The sequence below is a fragment of the Polyodon spathula genome, chromosome 2 (assembly GCF_017654505.1).
Source record: "Polyodon spathula isolate WHYD16114869_AA chromosome 2, ASM1765450v1, whole genome shotgun sequence".
Lineage (NCBI taxonomy): Eukaryota > Metazoa > Chordata > Actinopteri > Acipenseriformes > Polyodontidae > Polyodon > Polyodon spathula.
Genome location: NC_054535.1, coordinates 102522285 through 102542284, shown reverse-complemented (window position 1 = coordinate 102542284; position 20000 = coordinate 102522285). Strand labels below are relative to the sequence as shown.

Genomic DNA, 20000 nt, shown 5'->3' with positions numbered 1-20000 from the left:
TTTCTATTTTTCTTTATAATGGATTGCTGAATCGTTTTGTTTAGATAGGTGTTTCACCCCAGTTACAGGGAACAAACGTGGGTTTTGACAGTGTCCTCTCATGGATTATTAATCATTTATGGGTACAACACATTTCCACAAAAAATGAAAATGCCCAAATAGTTTATTAATAAGGCCTTACGAAAACGGCTCTTTTGTCGTCTTTGCTGCATGTTGCCTTAAAGCCAACTTGAATGGCGAGTTTATGTGTGTGTGTGTGTGTGTCTGTGTGTGTGAGTGAGTGAGTGAGTGAGAGAGAGAGAGGGGGGGCTTGGGGGAGAGAATGAGAGAGAAGGGGGAGAGAATGAGAGAGAAGGGGGAAAGAGAGGGAGGCTGTGTTGTGGGTGTATTAGGAAGGAGGTTAAAGGAATGGCCTTTTCTTTCTGAGTGACATGACCCCTTCCCTTCAAAGGCCATGAAGAAATAAACGCTCTTAATCCAAATGGGCAAATTCTCTAGGTTTTCAGATCCCTTCTCTTTCTGAAATGGTGATGTATTTTGAGGCAATTAGAATATGGGCAGCTTTATCCTTGCAAGAATTTGAGGGGCTTCAAATATTCAATTTCGAAACAAATAATTTTCATTTATTATGATTTATTTTCTCGCCCCCATCTCGCTCGCATTCTGCATTTGCATTTGCTGGCGATTGCAGTAAAGTTTGCTTGAAAGCGTTTTTTTGGGTGGAGTGGAGGTTAAGGGGGTTAGCTGCGGGTATAAGGCAAAGGGGATGGGGATGGAGATGGAGATGGGGATGGGGATGGGGAGGGGATGGGGATGGGGATGGGGATGGGGGGTCGGCGGGTTCTACCACAGCTAAACTGGACAGAAAGTGGACAAGGCCAGATAGGGTCACACTTTCATGCAGGGGGCTGGTGCTTTTATGGCAAAAAATACCTTACAAAGCTTTCCCTATACTACTGATAACAAAACGTTCCACATCTTCGCTCCTCCTCAGCATAAAGGAGATAGTGTCCTCGTCCAAGCAACTCTCCAGTGACTATTAGACGTCTTTTAAAAACTTAGTTTTATATAAGAAAAGGCTGGGTGCATGAAAAAGCACAGCCTTCACAGTGTTAAAAAATAATAATAATAATGAAAAAAGAAAAGCTGAAATAAGAGTTCACCGGTTGTTGGCCGGTACATTTTAATATTACAATTATACTCACATGAGTGTACGAGTCTTCATAAAGGCATGTGCTGGCCCTGAAACACTCATTAAAATAGTGGACAACATAGTTACACATTAACAAGGTGGTTTTTTCCCCGCCTGATAAGATATATGTTTTTGTTTGTTTGTTTGTTTGTTTGTTTTTTAAAGAGACTAAAATGAAGGACCTGTACACCTCAATGTGACAGCAGGCTGACAGGATCCAAGTGATCTGTTATCATTCACCTAAATCGAACTAAGAGATAGAACAGGACGTGTACCTAGACTGGTACACAGGGAAAGCACGGCAAACGCTCACATTAATAGACATGCTGTCTTTTAGAAAGATTTTTGTTCAGCAAAATTATATGTAAGGCTTCGCCATTGAACAAAACAAATATAATAAGATTAGAGAAGCACAAAAACAAAAGCAAACAAAAAAAACGGTAAAAAAAAAAAAAAAAACAGAAAAATCCCCACTTACTTTAATTTCTTGTAATTTGTGTAATAATCCACTTACAGGAGAAGATTTATGTAATGTTTTAACTCTTCAGGCGAAAGACAAAATAAATAAATTGCATTATACTGTAGTCAATTATTCGCTGTTTTTTTTTTTTGTTTTTTTTTTAAGGGACTGAACAGTATTTTTTCTACGGGGACAGTCTGCTTGACAAATCCTTTTGATAGGCGCTTAAAATAAGACTGTTTTGGGCTTTCCTGCCAGCTCGGTTGTGTTTCAAGTTACCCCACTTCTCTGTGGTTTCTACAAATACCGCAACCGTAAATTTCGTCAAATATCTGGCGTATTTTCTCGAGGATAATACATTTACATGGCATTGTTTTGTTGAACTAGCGCTAAGTAGAAAATAAATCTCAGGTTGTGAGAAAACACAACAGAGTGCAGTTGGCATGTGTGTACACGCACTTTTAAACGCAATGAATCAATGTTACATTACACAGCTGGCTATCTAACAGTGCAGATGAGCTGTTATGGGATTGATGCAATAGATTTTTTTTTTTTTTATATATACAATACTGAGCGACCATAGTCCATCATAGATCTGTGCATTGTTCCAATAGCAATAATGATACAAATAATCCTCATAATCGTGTTACTGTGGGTGTCTATTTAAGAACTGCAGTTTGTATTTTGTGTTCATTTGAGTTATTATAGGAGCCTTTATTTAAATTACGGGTTTGATATTTAGTCCTGGTACACTGCTATTGTTATTTTAGGATAACAATAGCAGGTTTTTTTTTGTTTTGTTTTGTTTTAGGGTTAGCCTACAGTTTTAATTTACTGGTGAAAAACATATGCCCACAGGATCGTATTTATTATTATTATTATTATTATTATTATTTTTATTATTATTATTATTATTATTATTATTATTATTATTATTATTATTATTAATATATAATTATTATTATTTTTTTTTTTTTTATTAATATTAAAATTAGACTGTTAGGCTAGTAACATTATATATGGACGTAATTCCGTTTAATTTACATTGTCATCTGAGTATACATGAGAGAATTATTAATGAACGCTTCAGTAAAACAGAATCTTTAACTTTACAATTCTGCCCCTCATATAGAAGTTGGTTTATATAGTTATGTTATATAAGCATAAACAAATGTCTTTAATGTAACGCCTTTAGGGGAAATACAATGCAAGTAGACATTCCTCTTTTTATCAGTGGATCATTTCAAATCTTGCGGAGTTTTTTATTTGTTTGTTTGTTTTTGTCAAACGCGTTCACTAAATAGTGAAGCATAACGCCCAAGCATACCTCATTCATATTTAAGAAACTGGTAACGTTTAAACTTGTCCGTGTTGTCTCTGGCCAGTGATCGCTCAGCTAACCCCCTGTCCTATGCTGCTGCGGAGCCTTCATCTCGCTCCTTCTGCGTTTGTTTCTAGGTTTGATTGCTAGATGGCGCTATGTGTACTGGGACCCTCCAGCGCCAGGATAAACCGTCTTTTTTTTTTCTTTCTTTTTTTTTTTTTTTTAAGCAATATTTCCAATTGTTTTTTTTTTTTTTTTTAAACTTCTCGAACTGACAAAATCGGTGAGAGACAGCTCACTGGATATCTTTTGTTTTCTTACTTTGTTTTATTCTATTTATTTATCCTTAATGCAATGCTAGAGTTTGGATGATGCTTGATTATTTATGTTACACACCCTGTGTGTTTAATAGGCTATCGTAAAATTAACTAAGGGGAAAAAAGTGTGATAGTATTAGTAGCAAAAAAAAAAACTTTATAAAATGTGCAGTCGAATAATTTTAGTCATTGGCTAAACCAAAATAATTCGTTGTGTTTCTTTTTCTTTAAAGAACAAATACATTTATGTTGAAAAGACCAGCTGTTTATATAATAAACAGCGTATGAAGAAAACCAGGAGTTAAAACTTGAGAAATGGTTACGTTATTTTTTGTAAGCCCAGAACATTGAAGAGTTGTTATTTTAATACCGTGTTTAATGCCTTTGAAAATACAGTTAGGCTGTTTGTTCTGAAGTATACTGGGAAGGATAATGACTGTGCTCCATCGCCTTTAAAATCGTATTACACACAAATAACATAAACAGCATGCAGCCTGCACAGTTTACCTGTGCTTGGAACTTGTACATTTGTCTCACTTAAACAACTGTTTTAGTTGTCATGAATCATGCTTTACTGTAATTAAAATACTCTCTCATCGTTGTTTGTTATTTTTTATTTATTATTTTATTTTGCATGTGTAAATATTCATACATGAAACGTGTATTGTGTATGGTATGTGTAATTCGAATATGTATGTAGCTCTGGAATTGTTTGTTTGTTTTTATATGGAATATGTATATATATATATATATATATATATATATATATATATATATATATATATATATATATATGGGGGGGGGGGGGGGGGGGTGGGGGGGTATGTGTGTGTGGGGGGGGGGGGGGGGGGGGGGGGCGTGTGGGGGGGGCGTGGGGGAGTGTGCAGTGTTGTGTCTTTTCAACTTGTTTTGATATTTGGAACATGTCCTTTATATATTTCATATCGTCTGTTCTAAGAGAATTTGTATCGAAGATATAAAATATGTATATTTTACTTTATTTAGGACATTGAAAAAAATATATATAAACTTTTCACAATGATTCATATAGTGTCCATCTAAAATATGTGTTTCTTATTTGTATAAATATCTTATTTATATATATATATATATATATATATATATATATATATATATATATATATATATATATATATATATATATATATATATATGTATCTAACAATAGATTGTTCCGAAAAAAAGATAACCGGCCTGAAAGCTAAACTCAGCTTAATATATTTCTGATATTTCATATTGCATTTATAATAAATTAAAGATAAAATCCTGAGAAAAAAACACTGTGAACAGCTAAAAAGTTTATACAACCAAAAGAGGGGTTTTTTTGTTATGTTTTTTATGTATTTATTTATTTTTTATTTTCAGTATACCTCATGCCCAACGTATTGATTTTTTTAGCAGCAACTCATCTTGGGCTCACGAGATGTTGTTTTTTTTTTTTTTTTTTTGTTGTTTGTGTTTTGTTTGTTGTTTGTTTGTTTGTTTTGTTTTTTTTTTTTTTTTTTTTTTTTTTTTTTTTTTTACAAGATATGATACACGGGCTTTAATTTCAGTAAATAGAAGCTAGTCCACATTTGACGTTGACAAATGATCCTAAGACCACAAGAGCCGTTTAAAGATGACTTTGAAGGGTTATACGAGATAGAAGAGTAACCTGGCGAAAGAGGGTTATAAACGTATTCACAAGGGATATGACACAACTGCTTTAAAGCGTAACACAGCGAGTATACTAGATTAAACACAGGAGCCACAAATATGAATGACATTCAACAAATATTATTTATTTCAAGGGAAAAAAAAACAGCAATTAAATACTGGCATTTTACATCAAAGAAACTAAAAAAAATGTGTCTGCAAAATGAGTTAATATTGTTTAATCCCACCTCCCAGCCCCCTTTCCCAGCACACTGGACATTTATTGATTATGTGGATCTTATAATCACAGTGAACCTGTTATATGTAATATACAGGGTCCCTGCGTGTGGTTAAAAAAAAGCGTTTTCAGTAAACTTTAATGTACAGTACATTGATTGATAAAACCCACTTCATGTATTTACAGCGCAGGGGAAGCTCGCGATCCCCCATTATTTGAAAAGGAAAACTTGCAATTAGAAAGTGTTCTTCTTATTATTATGGGGCATGAATGAAGATCGAGAAACAATGTGTGCAAAACAGATGATCACTTTCAAGGGTAAACCCCCGCCACAACCCAACATTTAAAAAGATGAAATAGGAACCCAGCTTGAATTTGTGTTACCTACAGACTTAGAACCGCGACTTCTAAGAGAGAAAACTGACACAGATTAAAAAAAAAAGACAAAGAAAAGTTAAAACATTAGGAAAAGAAATATCCTCATTAATTCAAAGCAGTAGGCCTGTATTTGCTATACATTTGCGAATATATTTTGGTGTGAGGTATATTTCTTAAATATTTGCTGTCGTTTTACAGCAACTCTTTTTAAGTATTTTTGTCTATATATTTAAAATTCACTCTAGAAGGTGTAGGCATTTTTTATGTTAAGTTATTTGTGATTTTTTAGGGGTAAATTATGAATCGTATTCGCCTTCGCAGCTTCATTGTATTATTTATTTGCTCGTCTAGACTGAATTCTAACAAGGCATCCTTCTACCTATGCATAAAATATCGGTCAGATCCTGGAGTCAAAGGGCAGATATGAGCTCGATTAAGGTGGAATAATGCATAGAAGACACCGGCTATAATAACCGCTTTTGGAACAGAGTTGGAATTATATAACTAGTGCGCATTACCAGGAGTAATTGATAAATCGAATTGATATGGCAGTGTTCCAAAAACTGTTTTCCCTCAACTTAAATCTTTCAAATAAGGACTATACGTTAACCGAATGACTGGATACGTTTTGAATGCGAGTCTCATGGAAAGAGTTTCCATTTCAATTATGAAAACCCTCTAAAATAAACTTTATAGGCGCGATTCGTGGAGGAAGAGTAGATGAACACCACCTTCCTTTTGATAAACATCACTACACCCGAATGAAAGGATTTCGAAAAGAGCAGCGCTACCTAAGTGATTAGATGATAGGATGCCGTTAATTATACTGACAGTAAATTATATATGTATGGAATTGTCCCTAAGTAGGCCTATGTCTTGAAGCAGTTACAGGTGCCATATCGTCATGACAATACAGTTAAACATTTCATAAAAGACATTGAGGTGGTGGGGTTTGGGGGTGTCAACGTGCCATATGCTTTCTCTTTGGGATAATAATCATACAGTATACAACATCTGTAAAAGTCTGATAAAAGGAAGCGCCTGCATTGCAAGATAATGGTAGAGTCGTCGTTCCAGCTCCTTAGTTGCTGTCAGTATAGTTAACAATGTTCTGATATGGACGGTGGCTCCAGAGGCTCATCTCCAGGGGCTTTAATTAACAAGCTGTCTGGAAGCTGCAGAGCTCCATCAAACAGCTTTCCCCAGCAACAAATCCTCCAGCCGCCAGAGCCCGTGCGGATGCTTTCGAAGTTTATATAGGCTACACTTTCTTTAACACAGAATTAACTTCCTGTTTGAAAATCAGAAAAAAAACACCTGACAGTCAATTAGTAGTTTGCTTATCAACACAGCTCAGTTAGGATGTAATGTACAAGTTGCAATAATCACTAGATAAGTGCGTTTTAAGCAACTTAGCAAACATAGCACGGTATAAACAATCAAGAAAGCAGTGGGGTAAATTAAGTTTGTATATCGACAATATAAATTATATTTTAATTATTAAGAACGTAGAACGTGAGGGAGGGGAATAAAAAATATGAACAAATGTTGCGGCGGATGATATATATATATATATATATATATATATATATATATATATATATATATATATATATATATATATATATATATATATATATATATATATATGTAAGGTAACATACTACCTGATGGACAGTACTAAAACTGGTGCATAACATTGGCCACGTACTGTAACCTCCATGACATGATCTAATTATTGGGTGAAATTGAAATAAATAAATAAATAAACGGCATTTAAATATGAACTAAAGTAGAGAACGAAGTTTAGCTTTAGCGAGCATCTCGCTCACATATAAAAGATCACTTTCATTTTGGTGTAGTTTCATAGTGGCAGAAGTAATTGGATCTGAAGTTTAAGGGTAGCGAGTTGAAGGTCAAGACAGAGCGCTGTCCATGGTGCTACACTGACTTCGGAGGCAGATGAAGGGCCCATCAAATTAGATAGCTCAGGACACTAATCAATACAACCCAACCGCGCCAAGGCTTATAATACATCTTGATATAATTTTACACAGTATAGACAACACTTACTTTAAACACACACACACACACACACACACACACACACACACACACACACACACACACACACACACACACACACACACACACACACACACACACACATTATATATATATATATATATATATATATATATATATATATATATATATATATATATATATATATATATATATATATATATATATATGCTTTGTGACGGAGAGCATTAAAAAGCACTTGTATTATTGTGTTTATTGTTTAAATCTACATTAGAAATGTAAAAGGAACTGACACATTTAAACAGAAAAGCACGAGTCTCTATTTTCTGCGTTACATTAGGTCAAGTGTATTTCAAATCGTGTGCTGTTGAAGCTTACAACAGAATATTTCTGATTAATATTGACATTTGGACAAACCGGCCAGCAGGTGGTTTGGTGAACTTGGATTAATTCAGCAAGGAGAGTATACAGATTATTGACCACTGATATTCCACACTTATTTCTTGATAATGTAATTATTGTCAAAGAAAACATATCTTTAGGTTGAGTTCCACGAGTCTGAACTAAGCATTTTGGATCAAATGTTCTCGTTCATTCTTAACCTAGATAACTATTGAAAATGCAATATATAAACGTATTCGCCTTGAGGTTACATTCGGTTTTTGTTTAGTTTTTTTTAAAACACAATAGCATGTATCTGTTAGCATGAGTATTAAACGAAATTTTAAAATTGCAATTGATTATTTTGTTATGATTGTAACAGCAAACAAATATCTTAATTTAAACAGATTAACACTGGTGGTTAATAGTTCATTCACAGCATCCATTGCGTTTTAAATCCACTCTTTACAACTATGAACTATTTAACAATGGTATTACTGTGTGTGTGTGTGTGTGTGTGTGTGTGTGTGTGTGTGTGTGTGTGTGTGTGTGTGTGTGTGTGTGTGTGTGTGTGTGTGTGTTTAAAATCCTAACAATTACACAGTGAATATATTCTAAACAATAGGATCTTTAACTTGACCCTTTTCAGCTGGGTGAACATTTTAAACATGATTGTGATGCTGTCTTGAGCCATATTAAGATTGTGGAGGAAAAAACAAGTAAATACAACAGATTTAGTTAATATAAATAATTTAAAATAAATGCGTAAAATACTAATAATAATATAATAATACTATTAATTATAATAAGAATATATGATTATTATTATTATTATTATTATTATTATTATTATTATTATTATTATTATTATTATTATATTATTATTATTATTCAAGTCCTACAGTACAAGATCATGCATTCATTGTTTGCTGGTTTTGGACTATGGTGCAGTCTCTTAAGAGAATGACAGTATGCTAAGGGCATCCCGTTCCCATACTCGAACGAGAAGTAGGATCCTCAAAGGGAAACGATTTGCAAGTGTGAGAGGAGCTGATTAAACCTCTCCGCGCTCTGCGGACGCTGGGGCATTGACTAGTACCTGAGCACTAGGAACAAAAAAAAAAGATAAAATAAAAGGAAAATTCAGTTCTGCCCCTTACAGGAAGAAGCAGCTTTCACATCTGGAAGATGTGCACAGCAAAATATGAAAAAACAACATCTCTGAGCTTTATCACAGGAAACCCTGTCCGCTTTCAACTCACAGTGGCGTAACAATCGTGTCTTTAGTGGCCATTAAATCGTTTATTGGAATTAAATAGGAATGTTCAGGGACGCTTAGATAAAGAAATATTAATTATCTTTATCTCGATGTTTTTACTCGGCAGTGTCTGGACGACTGGAGCTCGCCGAGGGATTCCCTTGCAATCGAAATGCCACGTCTTTGTTCTGTGATGATAATGTAACAAATCATATTTATTGAAGTCGCGATTTGGGAAATTGAAGGAATATAAAATGAATTCAAACATTGCCAGGTTTAGAGATCCACGTGCCGAAAAGACAACTGGTTAATTAATACACAGATATAATCACTCTGTGAATATAAGTTGAATACAGAACCATTCATTTTATATTGACACATAAAACTAGGGAAAATAATGTTGTAATTGAAATTAATGTAAAACTTTTGACTTCTCGAAAGGGAATAACATAATATTAAATTTGATACATGAGCAAACCTATATACTTTTGTAATGCATCAACTAAAGAGCTTGTTTAATGCACAAATAAAATACAATACAAATCTAATAAAGCGCTGGTATGAGTAGATAAATAAAATATGTATTTGTAAACTATTTTTAAAGTTATCGGGACAAAAACATACATTTATCGTTTTCAAAAGCGTTTGTTTAAAGGCATAGCATATTTATATACAATATAAAGACATGTCGGTTTAGATTTTTTTATGGATATACATAAAAAGACAAGCATATATTAGTTTATAAAAGTAAATCATTTTTCAGTTTTGCTTTCTCTTAATAATTGTTTCGATTAGCGCCACATTCCCAATGACTGCGAAACAGGTATGATGCCCACATACTTCGTTAATTCGTTTGAAAACAAGTTTGTTTAGACTATGAAAACAAGCAATATCACAATTATTATTTGATATATCAAAGGACAATTTACTGTTACACGTCTCATGTTACAGTAAATGCCCAATCACTTATAAAAAGTGTTTCTGAACGCGTTGTAAAGAAAGTCCATAGAACCATTGTGTCTCAGAGGGTTCTGCTTTACATGGGGTTCAGATAAAGGTTCGGTAATAAAATCATTTGAAAGATAACAGCAAGGGAAAGAAATACACAAACGTGCCATTGCTTTCTGTGACACACCCTTGTGCCTTTGATTTGACAAGCTGTCATTATTCAGTCACGAAGGTACACCTGGAACTGAAGACTTATTCGTGTTTATAATGACGACCGTTTATACAAATCAGAATTAAATTGAAAGAAAGAAAGAAAGAAAGAAAGAAAGAAAGAAAGAAAGCAAGCATCTGAACTGTTGAGCAGAGCTGGTTGTATTTGTCGTGTGCCCATGTGTTTATATGTTATAGTCTACTGCATGTCATTATCGGTCGTTGTGCTTACATTTTTAATATCCCAAGAATGCATCAGCTAAAAGCGACATGGATATTCCGTTGACCATTATAACTGTTCCGCATTTAAAGCCGACAGTCGTATAATTAACTATTACGCTGGTAAACGCACACCAAAAAGTGCTGTGTTTTATAATTCTGAAATGATTGGACTCAAATTACTTTCAAGCACAGTATTAAGTATTTTGTCGGGTTTTTGTCTGGGACCACACCTCCACTTTGTCTGTTTTTCATTCCTTTACGTTACTGATTGTTGTTCTTGTTTTCTTGGGTTTACACACACACACACACAATGTTTTATATATACATATATATATATATATATATATATATATATATATATATATATATATATATATATATATATATATATATATATATGCGCACACTAGTTTGCAGCGTTTCTGTGCTTGCTCTTGGTTAAACAAACGCTCGTCTGAAAGTTCTCTCCTCGGAAGATTTACTTTCCATATTCAATATTCGCCTATTGACTTTTACACACAACTGTCTTACGATACACCCTTTTTACAAATCAAGGGAGTGTAATTTCCTTCCGTATATTTTGTTCTTGTTCATACTAACATTTATTTCATTAAACTTTCATATACCAGTCCCCTCTGTAAATGGAATATTTTCAATGTCTAGGCTTTATTTAACTATGAAAGACTAATGCAACATAGCCAACCGTTAAAGTAATAAGCCTACTATACAGAAACCCTATAGTAAGTGTTTTAAGGGACAACGCTTACCCTGATACCACTGCAAAAACATTTGCCAAACTAGACACAGACAGCCCGGCGAATACGGGTCAGTTCTGTATTTCACCATCACTGCATATATGCACATCAGAGCCTTAAAGGGAGTTAAAAGCCGCCGGTGGACTACCGTTATATATATCTGGTATTCAAAGAGCATGATTTTTTTTATTTTATTTTTAGATCTCGCTATGCAGTTAGAGTCGGTGATAAGAAAACATGTATTTTAACTTTTCAGTTTGTTTCCCTCGTTATGGCATGCGCTTCCTCCAAGGAGTCCAGGCAGCCTTGATCTCGGTAGAGTTTGGGTTTGTGTCGGGCTGTACACACGTCCGCGAGGCATGCCATACTGTATTGATCTCAGTGAAAAGCAAATGGTAACGGAAATCCCACGCGGAACGCTGCTTCATCTTCAAATGAGCTGGAAGGAAAACAATTTACGCGCGATTGACGAAGTAACAAAAAAAGAGAAAAAATGACAAGAAAACAGAAGAGTCTTTTGTAAATTACTGTATGGATGGAATTAAAATGGCTGTTTTCAAATTTATTAGCTGCTGAGTGCTGTAGTTCATAAACTGTGAAGTGGCCAAATATGACTTATACGTTGAATAAACATTTGCGTTGTAAGAATACACAACTAGCATGTTTGTATGTAGATCAATATTAATAGCTACAGATGAAATGTACATATTACAGTACTAAGCATTTTGGTCTAAAAAGTTTGTTAATGTATTGTTTCACATAATTACTCATAAAGAGAGATTGGTAACCGTGGACAGAAAATAGGCATGACTTTTAAGTGATTGTATGTACTTCATTATAAACATCTTTCATTAATGCATTCCAAAACAGAATTAATCAGTAAAATCTGTGCACTCTCTGTTGTCTGACGACCATCCTAATACGAGGTTAGGTTTCTTTCTGCTAATCCCTGACTGTAGACTCAATAGTTTGGTATCTATTAGTTTCTATTGGACATCGCCTCGACCACCAAAACATTAATATATATCGAATATACCATAACATTAATTTATATATATATTTATATATATTATATATATATATATATATATATATATATATATATATATATATATATCTATATAGCATCTATAGGTTTTGTTTAGCATAGAGATAAAACGCTGATTGTTGCAGTTTAGTGACCCATACAATTCGGGGGTTAGTTTTCTCTTCAGACCAGAGCATACAATTATGCAAATAGAGCGCTGTCACTGATCTGGTGGAATAGTCCCCTTATAGAACGGTGGAAGAAAGTGCCATTTTAACTTACCCGAGCATTTACTCTGTGGTAATAGTTCATATGTAGGATTGTGCACGAGAAAGGGCGGGCACTAGGGCATGCATAATTCACATAATAATTGAAATATCATTTTATAGGCAGTATTGACAGGTATCAGGGGAACGCCATGAAATCAGGATAAGACAACGATTAACATGCAACAGTAATATACATTATAGACCTAGAAGAGCTCCATTTTTTTAAAATGATCAACTCTTTGTCCATGAGTTGGAGACAAAGTGGATATAGGCCTAATGTTTATTCTGCTAATTTATGTGTATTGGTAGACAGTAAATAATCCACGTAACAAATAATTTTATAGCAGTATTGATACTGAAATGTGATTCGGAGTTACGTATAGTAATAGAACAGAATGGGGCAAACGATGGCAACCAAAAATAATCTACTATATACTGATCCACTTTACCTAAAACATCAAAGAGAAACTGCATTAAAACTACCACGAATTAAACTCAAAAACAGGTATCACAGGCAACTTTAGTATACATCCAGTTATACCAGTACGTACTTTAAAAATAAATAAATACATTTTTAAAAAGCCATGTTGCAACCCAAAACATCTGACTCTAAGCAGTCGGCTCTCGTACAGGGAAAGAGAAAACGTTGTTCTATATAGATGAATACTGTAGCCAGGTAGCTGGGGTTAACTTAGTATTATTATTCTTTTCTCTATACCCATTCCACTCGCCTCTGTTAATACCAGTACAAAGCTGGCTCACTCTTAAGACGGATAAAAACATAACTTTTAAAAGCAGTAATGAATTATGTGGAAGCGCGGGTTTAATTTTGCTTCTGTCGTTTTTAAATAGAAATGTAGCTTATTTTTCTTTTTCTTGCTGAAAACAAAAGCGAATAGAACACACTTTACATTGGTACAAACACAACGTGGGCGATATGAGATGCGACCATTGTTTGAACAGCAAATTACTTCAAAGGAATTTGTAACATGGAAAAAAAAAAAAAAAAAAAAAAACGCGCGGTGTCTGATGTATTGAATGATGAAGTGTGCAGATAGCGTCACCTAAGTAAACACTTTCTTTGTTAAAAGCATATAAACTAAATATTGCATGTCCATTTATTATTTAAAGCGATAACTGTTAAGTAGAGCAAAGGTGCATGTGGTAGGATTACTTACCATTAGCTACTTATTTAATAGGCCAGTCACTATGAAAACAAATCATTTTAGACTGGGCTTGATCTAGTGTTCCAGGCTATTGAGCTATTTGAGGACATCGTGCTTTTTAAAAGCAAAACCAAAATCAAAAGGCCATTATAATAACCTTTTGTTGGGAATGCATTTAAACTCTTAGTGCTCATTATCAAAATGCAGCTACCCTGGAACCGTTTCAGAGCGTGATGTGTCTTAGCAGATCTTCCTGCCTTATACAGAGGAGGTCACTGCGTGAATCTGGTGGGAAATCGAGAAGAATAACGTTTCTATGAGCTGTTTAAGAGTTATTTAAGTAGGATTTCATGGAACTTAAGGAAGCACTCAGGATCACTTCTGTATCGGGTTCATGTGATTTATCGTTTGTGGCAACATGTTCATTTCTGCTAATTATTATGATTATACTATGACTTTAGTTGGATACTGTAGGCTACTGCTATATATTATTTGTTGCTCACCCAAGGCAATATGAGATCTTTACCCACACGACCCCTATACACTAGCTGCTATAGGGTTAACGGGAAGATTTCAAAGATGTATTGTGGGTGCGTTTTATGACCGTATTGGTTTTCAACACGTGAAAACAAATGGCGTTGTAACCCTAAGAAGGATATGACTCCTTTATAAAGATTAATGACCTTATACCTGATTTTAACGCATGGGTTTTTATGGTTTTGACTGTCAAGGATCTGTTAAGTTTGATAACACAAATAGAAAACATGCTATTATACAGCACGCAATCTGAAAGTTTGTTTTTTTATTTAATCTGTTTATTTGTTTACTTATTAGTTTTTCTTTATTTTTGTAGATCACGTATGCAGAGGATCGAAGACAAAGGTACGTTTTTCGGGCCAAAACACAGGAAAAGGGGAGAGAGAGAGAGAGAGAGAGAGAGAGAGAGAGAGAGAGAGAGAGAGAGAGAGAGAGAGAGAGAGAGAGAGAGGTCGCTGTGTAAGCCAATTCCAATTTAACGGGTTTTAAAATGATGCATTTCAATGGATTTCTTTTGCTAATAATCTGAGCTGATATCAGCAGATAACTGTCAAGAGCGGTTTGATTTCATTCCGGATATCTGAGTATAGGGCTCGGATCACTTTCCCTATAGACTCAATTTCACTCTTCACTTCGGAGTTAGCCAAGCGGTAGCGTGCACATAGTTAAGCAACAGGCTTCTCTTTAGTGCTCCCTCCCGTTTCATTCCCTACTTCCCTTACACATACAGATCGCATTTCTTAATATTCCTGCCGTTTTTACGGTCACTGATTCTGGAGTCATTTTGACAACCTAATGTTTCAAATGGGTCACTTTATTTTATTGGTCAGGTGTTTTAAGTCTTCAGCTGAGTTAAAGAGACGTTAAAAGGAGAGGCAGCGTACACAACGAAAAACAGTTCAGAGCCACTGTCCTTGGCAATACATTTCCATGAATTCCACGACAATGGCACACAAAGGACCACATTCACAAACATTTACCTCGGAGCTAAATTAGCTGTTTAAAAAAAAAAAAAAAAAAACCATCAAGAGCTACCATTTAACATATTGTTTCTTGCTCGTTCTGTAACATTTTTTACTGAATAAAAACAGACATATTAAGTGAGTACAGAATGTGTCAGGCTTGCTGCACAATAATAATGATTTTGATCACTTTTTAAAATCAGCAACTCATGTTTCTATTTGTTTAATAAAATTACATAAAATATTAAAACAATCAGATAGAGCAGTATCTTTTGTCATGAATTAAAAATAAAATACAATTCAGTTACTGTACTTGGCTATATCAGGAGATAATGCAACCTAAAACAGGTAGGGTACAGAGCAGAAGCAAAATAATTACAACAAAAAGTGAAAGTAAGCAATTGCTGGAAATAGAATATAACATTCATTGCAATCATTGAACATGCTTGTTGATAACCCATCACCCACCCACCCACCGCCCCCCACAAAAACAAACAAAAAAAAAACACCAAACTGTAGGCAGTATTTATGGATAGTTTGTAACTCTGAAACATATAAATCTAAATATTTATGACTTGTAATGTCTACAAACCAAGTTAAGCAGAAATGAGTTCAGTATAAGTTGTCACCAGCACTGCATAAAAAGTACAAACCACTGTATTAAAATGGTGGCCTTTTTATTTGCTTGTATATGTAAGAACTCACTGCTGTAAACTGTAGCAATTATCATTATTTACTGGCTGCTGGAAAACATGTTTTTTTTTTTGTAACGTTCCTCGTTAAAAATCAGGAATAATTAACATCTTAAATATAAATGTGCTTTAAATTTGGTTTAAGGCTGTTCTGTTCAATACATTACTGGCAGAGCTACCTATGGCTTTTGGGCAGTTGGCTGTTATAACAGGGTCATGCTATTCATTTATAAGGCAACAATACTGACACACTAAGCAAAAGGTAGTGTTCAAAACGTAAAATGAAGCACTGAGAACAGTATACATGGGACAGGGAAAAAGTACATGACATGCGTATTCAGTACTGTATATTAGCATTGTGTGAATAATCCTCAAGCTCACAAAATGTTTTATATAGGTTTCTAAAAGTCCTACAGCTTGCTGTCGTCTTAACAGTTTCACCTTATAGTCTAGCGAATGTTATAATTTAAACCTAGAGTAGAAAAAAGAGCAGGTCGTGTTTACAATGACATGATTGCAAGAAAATAATCAGCAGAGTAATCACCTATTCATAATCATGCCTTTATCAGCTGTGCTGGAAGACCCTTAGAAATAATAGCACTACTACTAATAATAATAATAATAATAATAATAATAATAATAATAATAATAATAACTTTGTCAATACACCAGATCACAAAACAGGATACGTTAATTGGTTAATAATGGAAGACGGTATTTAGTTACAATATTGTACAATACAGGTCATTTTTTTCTCCTAACATTAAGTTATCCCTTTACAAGATACAGCAATAGCCAAACATTTTGCATCACCTAGGATTTCAGGAATGAGACATAAGAAATTAAAAAAAAAAAAAAAAAAAAAACCATATGAACTTATCTTTTATTTAACATCATATAATCAAAGAAACTACAAAATGATATCACACAAGTCTACCGGAAGTCATAATAGTAGTACAGTATTTCCTGTTAGATTTCAAAATGTCACATTTCAATTTTATTAGTATATGGAAAAGAACAATGGGGTATGTAATTCATGAATTTATGAAGCGCAATGAGTTTATTCTATAGAATGATGCAAACCCTTGGCCAAGCTGTACACGGGGAGAGGATTACCTTGTTGCTGTTAATTGCTCTAAACTTGTGTTTATAACACAACAACATTCCACACAGGCTTAACTTGTAAAGCACTCTTCAGTAGGCTGCTAGACCCATGAAACTGACCATGCAATGATCAGGCCTGGCGTTCTCTAGTTCACTTTCTACACAGCGATGGCTTACTCTGTATGGATCTCCTCAATTACAGAAATGATTGCAATATTAGGGCATTTCTTTTTTGTTAAATGCGATACATCCTTCAAAGTCGATGAGATGCTTCGTAATGCGGAAGACAAATGCAATAAATACATTATATACTGATAACCAACTTTTACTTTGTGAGCAATGATGCGAAAGAAAGCTAATAACTGTAATAGTATGTCTGGGGTATTTGCATTATTATATATTTTTACTGCCTTCTATTATATAAAGTTGCCAATGTCAGTTTTCTTTTAAAATATTTTACCAACTGTGAAGATAAAATGTATTTAAAAAACACATACAATTAACACAGAACACAGCTTTTAAAAACCCTTGTATGCAACAAAAATGCATTATTACACACAGCAATCCAGTTACTGTACTTATGGCTTTACAAACAGCATTGGACAGAAATGATGAAACAAAAAAAAGAGGATTTAAAAAGTATAACATTTCAAATAGAAGATAAAATCACCGTTTGATTATTGGTAGAAACAAAAATAAAATCAAATATATCTTAGAGCAATAGGAAAAAGCCAAGAAGCAAATAGACCAGGAGGGAAGTGTGAAGCTGGCATTAGCTTAGTGCAGGGCTATGTCAGGGCAATTAGAGGTGCACCATACTGCATAGTGCAGTGCTGCTGTCAACCTTAATCTGCACACTGATGGGCAGCACAAAATGCAAGCTACAGCCCACAGGAAGCACAACCAGTGAACCCATATTGCTTTGACAGTTGCAGTCATCTAAAAATAATGCAAAACGCTATTTAGATGTATACACCACGACCTTGTGCTCTAGAGAGAAAAACAATCTAATGAGGGGCTGGGGGCTTGCTCACACAAAACAAGGCAACAGGAGAGAGATTTCTTTTCCCTTTTAAAACTCTTCATGCTTTATTCTGTTGGAGCTCCTTGTGGTTACTGTCGTCGTGGGTTTGGCTTCACAGTTCTGAGCTTCGAAAGCCTCAGTAAAGTACTTGAAAATAGAATGGAAACTCTTCCATGACGTTAACTCGTGCCGCTCTGTACCTGAAAGACAGACAGACAGACAGACAGACACAAAAAAAAAACAATTATTGGATATAGTCTGCGGTTGAACGTTGTAGAGCTGGAACAGGAGAGGTAATAGTGCAAGACATGTGCTAAGTGCTCTCATCCTGCCCACCCCTGTGCACAGAGAGGGTACGTTTACATTGCACTGCTCCACCATCTCCAAGGGCTTGACTCCACTTTGGGAAAACTCTCTCACACACACTCAATCACTCACGCTCACACTCACACTCACTCTCACTCTCACTCCAGCTCTGGATTCCTCACTGGAAAAATATGCATTATGATGAGAACATGTTGTGTGATGCCTGTGCTCCCCTGAATGGGACGCTGTACATTTTTCTCTATATTAACACATGGGAGGGGGGAGGTTAGCTGTTAAAAGCTAATTTCAAGGGTAAAAAGGGCATCAGCTCTTTATCCCAAAGCAAATTCAAACTATTTCATTTTTACAGCACTTTTGGGCTTAGGGTTATTACATCTTGTTGTCTCCAGTCAATCTCTCTAGTCCCTTAATTTGTTTGCTGAAGGGAATTATCTTGTTAATGATCAAATCTGTTTCAAATTCTTTTCTTATGCATTGGAAGGCATGCCAACATTTGTGTAATGCACATACTAATGCAAGGGTTTAAATCTGTTTAACAATAATAATGAACAGACCGACTATAGTACCTAAAGGCGTGTTGGGGTTAAACTAAGTATGTGTTGCACCATACTGTTCAACAAAACATAACAAAAATGAACTATCTACAGTTCAGCATTATTTTCCATATAACAATCATAACCAAATTTCAAAAGGGACACTCGCTAACAAACTCCATTCGAGACAACCTATTCTAGCAACATTTTCCAACACATTACAAGCCCAGGAGTTGCATTGCTAATCAATAGAGGATGCTAATCTGTCTTTGTACAGAGTCATGCTTTGGATGAGAAATTAATTAGCGTTTATGGTAGGGTTATGACAAAGCTGATGCCTCACTGTTTTTTTTTCTTCTTTTTCTTAGACGATTACAAAGATAGCTTGGAAAGGAAACATTTCTTGCTAAATTAAAAAAGACGTCCACTGATGCGGCTAACAACTGGTAGTATTACAGCATATGGAAGCTTCTCAAGGTTTTTTTTTTTTTATTGCAGTTCTTATCACAGTGTAATAGTAGGTCATTGCTATAGTTACTTATAGAGATTCAACACTTAATTTCACCAGCTAATAGCTAAGTCCCTGTAACCATATTTGCTGCCTAGCAACAGATGTGTGGAAATCCCATAATACAGTGCAGTTTTTTGTATAGGTTGCAAAGCAAATAATGATTCAGTTGGGGGTACATTAGTGTCCAGATATACTATAGTTATCCACACCACATAAGAGCAACATTTGTGAGCGGAACACACAGACAATCCTATAAATTTGCCAATTTTGCCTTCATATTACCTTCAAGGATGATAATGGTGTCTCTCTTTTACAAGCCTAACTCATTGTGACAGTGCTGTTTTCTGGGCTAAACATGTAAACTTGACTGGGAGACTAGTATAAGCTCTGTCATCTTTTTTCGTTTGCGATATATATATATATATATATATATATATATATATATATATATATATATATATAT

General features: G+C 34.6%; 1 protein-coding gene across 2 annotated transcripts in view; it reads right to left on the bottom strand.

The window, feature by feature from the left end:
* Positions 1–16958: 16958 nt before the first annotated feature.
* Positions 16959–20000, bottom strand: part of LOC121306012 (cotranscriptional regulator FAM172A-like) — a 170044-nt gene continuing 167002 nt past the window's right edge. The window contains exon 11 of one of the 2 annotated variants that reach the window (XM_041237747.1): positions 16959–18366. In XM_041237747.1, coding sequence (XP_041093681.1) covers positions 18215–18366 — 152 coding nt within the window. In that variant the 3' untranslated portion in view covers positions 16959–18214. The remainder of the gene's footprint in view (positions 18367–20000) is intronic. The other variant, XM_041237748.1, reaches the window with a different exon arrangement.